Source organism: Corvus brachyrhynchos, unplaced genomic scaffold (genome assembly GCF_000691975.1).
Source record: "Corvus brachyrhynchos isolate BGI_N302 unplaced genomic scaffold, ASM69197v1 scaffold60, whole genome shotgun sequence".
NCBI classification, from domain to species: domain Eukaryota; kingdom Metazoa; phylum Chordata; class Aves; order Passeriformes; family Corvidae; genus Corvus; species Corvus brachyrhynchos.
In genome coordinates, this window is record NW_008236767.1 from 1,385,208 (window position 1) to 1,396,777 (window position 11,570).

At 40.2% G+C, this 11,570-nt stretch overlaps 1 protein-coding gene across 1 annotated transcript in view; it reads left to right on the forward strand.

Moving 5' to 3' along the window:
• The window catches only part of ASXL3 (additional sex combs like 3, transcriptional regulator), a 114,283-nt gene extending 104,085 nt beyond the window's left edge, over positions 1 to 10,198 (forward strand). Inside the window, exon 14 of the mRNA XM_017727397.1 lies at positions 1,542 to 10,198. Within this exon, the coding sequence (XP_017582886.1) occupies positions 1,542 to 5,216 (3,675 nt within the window). The 3' untranslated portion in view covers positions 5,217 to 10,198. The remainder of the gene's footprint in view (positions 1 to 1,541) is intronic.
• The last annotated feature ends 1,372 nt before the right edge of the window (positions 10,199 to 11,570 follow it).

The window sequence follows — 11,570 nt, forward strand, 5'->3', positions numbered from 1 at the left end:
TTTTCTGCATTTATTTTTAACTGCTGCAGTCACTGAACATTGTTAATATGGCCAGGAGGGCAAATAGACTAACTGCTTTAATCACTAGTGCAGAAGCATATTGCAGTAATTTATTTTTAAGAGCAGTGATGCAATTGGAAGTTAGCCCTGCTCTGAGTTTAGTGATATTCTTTCATATTTGGAAGGTGTCTATCTAGCCTAATAAATTCTAATAACTCTCTGAGCATAAAGGAAAATAGATCACTAGGGAATAAAAAAAGGTCGTTACTATAATAATAATAAAAATAATGAAGCACTTAAAGCTCTAGGAGGTCTGGTAATGCAAAGTGGAAACTGAAAAGAGTTGCTGCTGAAACAGAAAGCAAAATGTTTTGAAGAATCGTGGGCAGTCAATTCTGGTACGCTTTTTGTGTAACAAATATTCGGCTCTTGTATCATCTCACCAACCAACCCCATATCCTTTGTAATTAAAAGAGGAGAAATAACCCCAGTTCTTCTAAGTCATTCTGCTATAGGGCTGACATTTCCCATCATGTCTTATGATTGCATTTTCTACCAATACTACCTAGTTTTCTTCTCAGTTCCTTTCAGAAGGTAAGTCCTAGCATTAACCACGAAGTCCTATTACTATGAACAGCCAGTAGACATATGTTCATTTTAAGAAATTGAAATTTTTTTTGCCAGCCTTGGGGTATTCTGAGAGAGTTTATGAGTTACAAAGTAGTTCCAAGACTCTTAATCCTGAAAAATGATATGCCTAATTGGAAACATCCTAATAATTCCAGTGATTTTACAGGTTATTATTTTGCTTAAAGTGCTAGGTATTTAAATTTTTAATATTTGTGGGTTTATTATTTATAGGCTGGAGGATTTCATTTCTGAAGTGCAGTAATGTAGAAGTTATCCAGGGATGTACTAAAGCAAGTCTCTTAAAAATGCAAGTGAGGAAAGGAAAGGCATATCCTTTAGTGACTCACTTCTTTTACACCTCTTAAATCCTCAGTGTTGGAACTTGGAAAACAGGCTCAGTGGAGATACCACTATGTCCTATCTAAAGGCAAGATTTGTTATCTGGTATATAAGCAAAACACAGGCTGTTCCTGATGTCTTAATCACTGGAGACCAAGGAGAAAGGCACTACATGATGGTTACTTTTTCACACGTTTGCAGGGAGGGGTTGCTTGCAGGTTCTTATCCAGTATCACTGCATCAGGCTCGCTGATCATCTCAGGTAGATGAACTGAATATGAAACAGGTCTGACAAATTGTATCTGATAAGCATCATGTTGTCATCTAGTTCAATCTTTCCTCCTGTCAGAAGGATCAGTGTGAGTAGGCTAATACAGGTGTCAGTTATTCACGCTGGAGGATGATAAAATATTGAAGCGTAAATATTGAAGTGTTAGCAGTTTTCTGTCCACCTGTACTGAACAGTAATTCCCTTCATTACCTTTCTCTGACCTTTAAAGAGACAGCTTGTTATTTTAGTGAGTTGATGATCTCATTAAAATTTACTGGGTTTTTTCTTTATCTTCCTTTAGATTCAGCTTTCAAAAATTGGACCACCTTTTATCATCAAGAGCCAACCTGTTTCAAAACCAGAACCTCGAGTTTCCCCAAGTACATCAGTCAGCAGTGGGAGAAACACTGGGGCTAGAACTCTGGCAGATATCAAAGCAAGAGCTCAGCAAGCAAGAGCCCAAAGAGAAGCTGCAGCTGCAGCAGCCGTGGCAGCAGCTGCGAGCATAGTCTCTGGAGCAATGGGGACCCCATGCGAAGGTGGAAAGACAAGAACGCTGGCACACATCAAGGAGCAAACAAAGGCCAAGCTATTTGCAAAGCATCAAGCCAGAGCTCATTTACTCCAGACTAATAAAGAATCAAAGTCACAGTTCAGCTCAAAGGAAAGTAGTACCTCATCTCTGGAGATACCAACGACTACTGACACAAAGATTGAAGGTTCTACTGGTGTCATTATAGTTAATCCTAACTGCAGGTCCCCTAGCAACAAGTCTTCTCATCACCGTGAGACCACCACTTTATTGCAGCAGTCCCTTAACACAGCAACATTACCAGAAACTGCTACTGAGATATCTGTGCACAGTTCTGATGAAAATATACCTGTGCCACAATTGTGTGAGAAAATCATTTCATCTACCTCTACTGAAAGTAACAGTGTGCCAGTGCTTTATAATAAAAGTTCAGTCTCTGTGTGTGTTTGCAGCACTGCTATGTCTGGAGCAATTAAAGAACTTTCTTTTGCAAGTTCTGTTGATAAATCCTCTGTGTTAATGTCTGTTGACAGCGCAAACACAGCAATTTCAGCCTGTAATATAAATATGCTGAAAACCATCCAAGGGGCTGATACTCCCTGCATAACTGTTGGACCAAAATGTATTGATAACAGTAATGTACCAGTCTCCATAGACAACACAGTCTTATCAAATGCCATTGATGACAAAAGGTTGCCACTACCCAGTAGCAATGTGAATAATGCAGTCTCCAGTCATTATGCCACTGTGCCAGCTTCATCTATTGCAAGTAACTTGCCAAATCATCTCTCTGGTAGTTCTGTATTGATTCCCCCAGTGGGGACTACCAACAGATTTCCTTCTGATAAGATAGCCATAACCGGGTGTAGCGAGCAGAGCGCTGTCTCCATCCACACGACCGCCAGGTCAGCTTTAAGTTGCAGTGAGGCGCTTGCAGCAGCAGATTCTGTTGCAAGGCCACCCATTTCAATGTTTACTGGTAACATGGTGACAATAAGCTCTTATGATAACGCTACTAAACTGAATGCTGATCTCTTAGAAAAAAGCTCTGGAACACGAAACCGGATGGATCTCTCTGGTAAATCTCAGCCATTGAGCTTCACGCAAACTGCCATGAATAGGTCTATACCTTGTAAAGTCATTGTTGACCACACCACGAACCAGAATTCCAGTCTGTCACTTTCTTCCTCTATTGAAAACACAGAGAACAGCATTGACCTGCAGAGCAGACCTGTAAGGACAGAAGCTGCCTTACAAAGTATAGCCTGTCCTCAGGTGTCTGTCATAAGCAGGCCTGAAGTGGTCACTAATGAAAACCTTGAGCACAGTTCCAGCTTTATCACCATTACAGCAAAGCAAGACAGCAAAAGCTTGCAGGCAGGGTGTTCAAGTCTTCGAGAAGTGCCTCTTGCTCCTCAAGATAAGTTAATTGAGGTGGTTACTACCAGCCAAGGCTTTGCTGAGCAACTAAGAGGCCCTTCAGCACTGAAAAATGAAGCCAATGCGGCCTGTGCCAATCAGTACAACACTAACAATAGAATTTGTTGGCGTGATGAGGAGGCAATGAACACAGACCAGCCAGTGGTCAGCCATCTTACCCCTGGTAAGCATAAGGAATACGCAGAGCAAGGCTGCTTGAAAAATGTCAAAAGCGAACCTTCCAGTTACACACAAATGCCAGAACTGCAATCCAGGAGTCTTTTGACAAGCATTGCTGTTCCTGTTAAATCGGAAACTAATGAGTCTGACAAGTGCTTCAGGATGGACACCGAGGATTTTACAGGACCTGAAATGCCTGTCCAGACTGCAGAAATAGCCACGAGTGTGCAGCCACCACAGACCTCCAAGACATCCATCGCGGACTCCATGGAAGACTCCCTGTCCCTGGCAACAGAAACCCTAAAGAGAGTTACGAGTGCTGGGGGCTCTAGCTGTCGCTTGTCGTCAGTGGAGGCCAACAATCCTTTAGTGACACAGTTACTGCAAGGCAATCTGCCTTTAGAAAAAGTGCTGCCGCAGCCCAGATCAGGAGCCAAACTAGAAATTAACAGGCTTCCTTTGCCTTTGCAAACTACCTCAGTATGTAAAACAGCAGTGGCCGAGAGAAATATTGTTGAACATGCTTCCAACTCTCCTAATCCAGATGGTAAAGGATTTACAGCAGGCAGCATAGCCCCGCTACAAATCAGAAAGCGTGAAAACCATCCGAAAAAGAGGATGGCCAGGACTATAGGGGAACATGCTCAAATTAAATGTGAGCCTGGGAAGGTGTCAATGGACACAGATGTTAAAGTGGCTCCTTGTGTAATTAGTTCCAGCATGAATCAGCTAGGGCACGGACAGCCGTTTAAGCAGGAGTGGCTTAACAAACACGCCATTCAGAGCCGGATCGCTCACAGTCCAGAGATCAAGCAGCAGAAGAGACCATTGCCTTCATGCAGTTTCCAGCAGAGCTTATTTCACATTGATAAAAATGGCAGCTTTCACGCAGAAGCCAGTACCTCACATAGACAGCATTTTTACCAAATGTCCATGGCTGCAAGAGGCCCCATTCCTACGGCAGCTTTGTTGCAAACTACTTCAAAAGGCCCACCTGGCTGCAACGCATTTGCTTTTAGCAGACACCTGGAACAGAAGGGTTTGGGAGATGTGAATATTTCTACAGCAGCTCACCAGCTGAGGCTAGGAAGTGTGTTTTCCCCTAATATTCAAATTAAGGAAGGTGATGACATTGCCAGTGCCTCTCAGACTCTGCAGAGTAAAACATTAGTGCATCCCCCTGCTCCCCCTCCACCCCTGCCACCTCCTCCCCCTCCTCACCCAAATGCAGAAGTCCCCTCTGATCAAAAACAACCGACAGTTACTATGGAAACCACTAAAAGACTTAGTTGGCCTCAGCCAGCAAGCATCTGTAGCAATATAAAATCTGAACCTATTTCTTTTGAGGAAGGTTTAAGCAGCAGCTGCGAACTGGGCATGAAACAAGCTTCCTATGATCAGAACGAAGTGAAAGAACAGTTAAAAGCGTTTGCATTAAAAAATGCAGATTTCTCTTCCTATTTACTTTCTGAGCCACAGAAGCCTTTTACCCAACTTGCTGCTCAGAAAATACAGACGCAGCACCCACAGCAGCAGCAGCAGCAGCTCTGTGGAAATTATCCAACAATACACTTTGGTAGCACAAGTTTCAAAAGGGCAGCATCTGCAATTGAGAAATCGATTGGGATTTTAGGAAGTGGTTCAAACACTGCCACAGGCCTGTCTAACCAGAATGCACAGATCCCGGTTCAGAAATTTGCTGACAGCAGCAATGCCGATGAACTGGAATTGAAATGCTCTTGCAGGCTGAAAGCCATGATTGTGTGCAAAGGCTGCGGAGCCTTCTGTCATGATGACTGCATAGGGCCTTCCAAACTGTGTGTAGCTTGTCTGGTGGTGCGGTAGGAGCTGAAGCAAAGATGCAGTATCCCTTATCAACGTGGGAGAGCAGACAAAGGAACAGTGAAATTGGAACAGTTTAGGCCACTAATGGTTTGCAATTAGTGGATTGATTTTTATTTTTTTTTAACTGTTTGGCTTTTTTTTCTTCTACGTGGTGCTTTCAGAACTTAGTTATTCCTGCCTGAGTGCCATTTTCTGGGAAGAAGAGGAAACCTGTAGAAGTAGTTTAAAACAAAGATAGCCTTGTTACTGAAGCATCTATGAGCTCTCTTGCTGTGCTAAAAAAAAAAAAAAAAAAAAGAAAAATGCATTAATGCATGTCATTGTAGCTTCTATTTATTTGCACAAAGTGCAGCACATTTCTTCTCCACTTTTTGATAGCTGATACGAGCTGCAAGTTAAAGATCAGTGGAAGAATAGCACTGTAAGAAGTGGAGTAACTATGCAGAATGAATAACACACTGAATAGCAACTGGTGTGAGTGGGGTAGTGGCGAGGTGGGGGTGCCGACCATCGTAGCTTCGAAGTCAGTTTGCAGTTTTTCTGCAGAAAAGATTTTCTCTTCAATTGACTTTCACTATCTAGGTCTGAAATACAGTCACTTCACCTAACAAAAGAAATCTGAAAGAGGAATTTAGATTGTTAGAGAGGTTTCCTTATGTGCCTGCCAGGGACTGTGGAACTCAAATCTTACTCATCATCTCTTCTTTGTTGATTCCTTAAGAAAGGTTTGTACATGTGATGAATTAGCGGGACCAACACTGGAAACACATTGGCTTCAGTAGAGTCTGGAGAAAGTAACTTCTCTGCTGGAGATTATAGATCTCTTTTTTTCTTCCTATTTCTCACTCAAATGGTCTTTATTTGTATTTGTCTCTCTAACGTGTCCACTAGGTTTGTCAGTCCCAAATATATATAAAAATAAGGTCAGACTTAGGTCATCGGTTCTCGAGGTTGTAGCCTTTCTGTGGCCTAAAAATGATGTGTTCTTCTGATGAATGAATGAGAAAAGATTTTAATTGCATATTGGTTGAATGTTGGATTATAATTTCTTTTTCCTCTTATGTGACTTACTCTATTTAAGTAACATCTCAGAGTTTTGTCATTTAAAGTAATTCTTAGAAGTACATACAGCACTGACTTTTTTTTTCTTAAAGGAAGTCAGACCCCTTTTAGAAATTTGGAAGCAAAATGTATTTTTAAAAGGGATACTGCATCTTTAAAGTAACCTTCAGTATTTATCCAGTACTGTATTTACATTCAGGACTATAGCTGCATTCCAGATGTGCTAGCCACCATAACAGCAGAAAAGAAAAACGGTGATGTTGGAGTCCTATTCACCTAAAAGGAAAATATTATAAAGGAATAAAGCACATGCAGTTGCTGGGGAGATGAAAACACCTTGGGTTATTTTTTACTCCCACTTCAAGAACACAAAACGTGGAGTTCAAGTCATCCATCTGCCAGTATGTGGTTGGGTCTGCCCAAATATCAGAGTCAAGAGAAATGGGTTTTTTTACCATCACAGTAGAACCTCACTAATCCAAAGACCTTACAGCCTGCCCAAGAAAACTGATTTTCCTTGCACAGTTTTAAGAGAGCAGTGTAGTAAGAATGTGTGAGATGTAAGAGAGCTTGGTTTCATCGTGCAGCGAACTGTTGCATTCTGAAGTTCTAATGTGAATGATAGAGCTATGTTTAGGAAGTGGAAAGTATGCTGTATTTTAGAGTATACTTTTTTTTATCTGATCTTTTTTGTGTACTTTTCATCAGCTGTAACCGGTCTCCCTGACTCGGGGGCATATTAGTGAGGTTCTGCTGAATGAAGGAATCACATCTATTTTCTTGCGGGACCATGTTCACGAGCATGATAAATGCCATTTATTGTCTTAAAAGTGAGCTGGAATATCTACAACATACATTCCTGTCATAGGAAGCTCTATGGTGCACCTTGATGTTCTCTTTTATTGTAATTAGCAACATATCAATATTATTTTTGACACTGTGTGGTACAAAGGCCATTTGTAATAACGAACAAATTTGTTGCTGATACAATAATCCTTTTTTTTTTTCTGTACAAAAGTGCTCCTTAATATGACGTGAACTAAGGAATGGCTTCTCAGCACTTTCAGGTCTTCTGGTAGGAAAATAAGCCACACAAGCAAAAAACTAAAAGTAACCAAGTGAAAATTAGCATCCACTGCTATGCCAGCTGCTGACGAAACAGCGCCTGGGCAATACTAATTAGTAAGTGTGAGTGTAGTCAGTCAGTGCGTATCAGATTCATATTTGAGGAGCCTTTGTATTGGAATTGTATTGCATTGTATTTATACTTTGTAGAGCTAGGATACTTCTATTTAAAAAAAAGAAAAAGAGAGCAACCAGTCTTAGACTTCTATTTACCTATGTTTATATAAGCCTGCTGGGAATCCTTATTTCTAGCTCAGGTTTTCCTGTCCACAGCACATAAGTCAATATTTGTTTGTATTTGCATCTTGAAATAGGTCTTGTATTGACTGACATAATACAGAAATAAATTCTGGCCACAACATAGTTTTACTTTGTTCAAAGGGTAAGAGTGTGACTAATGTGGTAGGTCACTCATTTGTGTCATGTCATCATTTTTGTATCAGGATTGCAACTTGCATGTGTGAGATCACGATAAAATGTATTTAAAATGGCATTAGACTGGATGGTGCTATGTTACATTACACAACTGACCAAACTCTTCCATAGTGCAGTTCCACTCCTTTCAGTTTTGAGTCATTGGAGTTGCACCAGGAATAAATTTGAGCATTAGTTAGACACAGTGGTGAAGTGTTGTTACAGATTAGGTTTAGGGTATGAAAATACTCAAAAGCAACCGCAGTGATGTGAGAGCCTGATTGAATCCTAGTGTGACTGAAAACCTTACTTGGATTTTGGTATCACACAAATGCTTAGGGGAGAGCGACTCTAGGCCCTTGGTAAGAACCCAGTCACATTCAGAAGTTAATTTTGAATGATTCCTTTTTTTGTTGTTGTTTGATTGTTCTGGTTTCAGGCTCAATGTCATCGTGTTTTCTAATGACCATGCAGTTTGCACCGTGGGGTGTTAATAGTTTATGCACTGAAAAGTGGTGAAAGAATTACTTAAGAACACACTGCTCTGTGTTTGTGTGTACGTACGTATGTGTCCCAGTGTCCAGCATGTATAATTTACCTTTTTTTATTTTTTTTTGAATCTCCAAAATTGTCCCCCTACTCCTACCCCTGGAGCAGCACTTTTGGGTGAGAGGGAGAAACTCTTTTTTCTTTCCTCCCTCTATTGTTTTAATTGCGTACCTGTGAGATATGCAGATAATGTTAGGGCATTTGCAGTGAGTGTGTTTGTGTGTTTCTGTTCTGAAATAATTTTCCAAGCAGAAACTCCCTTTGAAATAATGTTAAAATAATAATTAAGAAATGGTGAACTGGATGCTCCCTGTTTGCATTTTATTTATCTGCTGAGATCTAGTACATGAAATAGCATTTAAAAGACAAAAATAAAGGTTGAGCCATAAAGTGAAAGGTATATTCTCTGTACTATAGACTTTCTTCTTGAGGGTGGTGCATGTTGTCAGGGTAAGCTACAGAACGTGCAGATGGTTTTTCAGGGCCCTGCAATTCCTTGCACAGTTTTTAAGCTGGTGCATATGGTGCTTTATAATGCAATTTCTGAAGTAAAATTACCTTATGCTGCACCCCCTTCCCCTTATGAACACACGCACAATTTCAGAATCATTATTGTAGCCTCTGGTTTAGCAGTTTCTCCAAGGTGTGGTGAAGTACCAGGATAAACACTCAAGCTGAGAAGTGTCACCAAAAGGGATCATTTTAGCTGACACACGTGAAGGGCCCTGCTCTGAACACTGAATGACTTCTGCAGTCTCCTGGCAGCGGCGCAGCAGCTCATCTTCCGTAGCTCTGCAAACACTGGGGGGGAAGCAACGAAATATTCAGTGGCTTTATCATGGACCTGTGTAGCTAAATGTTTCTGAATCTATGAAATCCTGTTGTCTTTGGTCATCATGCTTTGTCACTGTAAAACCAATGGAAAGAAAAGAAAGCATTTTTTAGTCTAATTTAAGGAGCTGCTTCTTTTATAGCACATAATATTTCGCTTTGTACTATATTTGATAGTTAAAGAATAATTTAGTCCGTAGAATAACTTTGTTGTATTTGTACTGTTCATGAATGTTACAAGAAAAGTGCTTTACTTTGTTGCCATAATTCTCTTGTACTGCTGTAAAATATTTTTTCTGCTTTATGGAAACTTAACTCGATTCACATTTTCAGTACAGGGTTTTTTGTGTGTATGTATTTTTTTTTGTCAGTATTCTGAATGTTTACATCTGTTCAACATTAGCCATTCTATGCCTTTATAGGGCAGTATTACTCCTGCAGTATAACAGCAATGTGAAATCCACTCGTACCTAACATGCATGAGAAATACAGATTTATTGGGGAGATCCCTATCGTGCATAGATATTTTTTCTATCCACATTCAGTGAAGTAAATACCCTCCTTCAGTCCTCTACCAAAGAAAATGTTACTCCCACAGGACAAGCTCGGAAAGTGGTTCTCTGAATCTTCAGAAGGGGGTGTAGTTGGTTTCAGCAAGATTGCTACAGTTTAATGCTGTTATGCTTTGCTTTGTTACCCCACCAGATGTGACTGGGTGAAACAAGCATTTTAGCAATTTTTTGTGTTTCAAGACAGTGTTTTGTTTAGAATTCAGGGATCATGCTTTCTTTAATGGTGCTGTTTGTTTTATTATTTTTTTTAAGAAAACAACCTTTTGTTGCCTACAGAAATGACCATTCACAAAACCATAAATTAAATAAAATAATTTGTCTTCATAACTTTTCTCCCTTTCCTTTCCCCCTTCCCTGTCCCTTGAAAATAACAACTTGGGCTTCAATATTAAAATAGTCTCGAAAAGAAAATAAAGAGATAAAATAATATTTCTCATTTGTTTATTTATTTTGTGTTCAGTGCCTTAGTCAGGAGATCCTGCTTGTGCATGTCCATTGTATGTTCAAGTTGATGAACTAGAAATGTGAGAGAAAAATCAAAAGCTTACAAAAACCCTTTGTAAAGGATTTTTCAGTTATGATGATGTAAGGCACAGTTTGAATGACTTCTGATGTAATCTGAGTATTAATCATCTTATACTAGTAAAATAAAACTAGGTGTTGTATATTAAGTTGTTTAAGTAGAATAGTTTGTGGATGAAAATGATTATATTTCTTTGGGTAGTTTATGCTGGGTGTATTTTAGTGCTTTGCCTCCATCTGCAATCCTGTCCAGAACATCCTTAACAGCAGCAACCATCCCAGCATGCACTTCCCTGATTTCCCATTCCCAAAGCAGAAGAAATTAAATGTCCATGGTGCATGAAAGGCATCCAGTCCAAGTTACATTCCTCAGAGCAGTTATTTCTTCAGGTCTGGAAGGCCTTCCTGAAGTGGAAATTCAATAGCCATTATATTAAAATGCAGAAAAACCCCCACCATTTTCATCATGTTAATCTAAAAAAGAGAGCCTTGAGTACTGATGGTGAGGGTGCAAATGTTACAGGGTGGGCAACAAACAGCTTTTTCACAAGCTTGCTTGGAAATATCAGAACTAAGCACCATCTTTTGTCTAGCCTCCTGTCATTATTATTATTTCAGATGTGATACCATCTGAGGGTCTTGTTAGCAGCAGATGACAGCCCTGTCTGCCAGAATCTGTCCAAATGCAGAAAGAAGGCTGTATCAACCTCTGTAGTTTTATCATTCAGGGACTTTTTTTCATATCCAATACCCACCTGGCAAAGCCCCTCAGTATTTACTGTCATGCGGATTTTTTAACTTAGTTTGTTTTGGTTAGAATTTTCTTTTCATGGGCCTGTGCCAGAGCAGGGACCGGCTCTGCTTCTGACAGTACCAGCTTTTCAAAAACAATTTTATTTTTCATCTAAACAATGTAATGTAAATCATTTTGTTAAATCTGTGCTAGCTAAATATTCACTTTTGTCCTTTCCCTTAATTTTAAGCCTGTAAAATAATTTTGTGCATTTTTTTTAATTCCATCTTAAAAAATAAGTATTCCGCTTTTCTGAGGGGTTTGCTAAGGACTTGGCAAGTGTTGCTAAGTGAAGTCTTATGATGGCTTTTATGTTGGTGTGCTGTCTCTGCCTGGGCGAGCGCAGCCTCACCCTGGCAGCTCAGCCAGCAGATGGCATCAGGAGAAAACAGGCTGCTGTGCTCTCCAAGCATTCCACTCCCCCGGCAAGAGCGCACGGCGTGGAGAAAGCCTGCCACGCATACACAGGGTTTCTGGGTTTTTCTT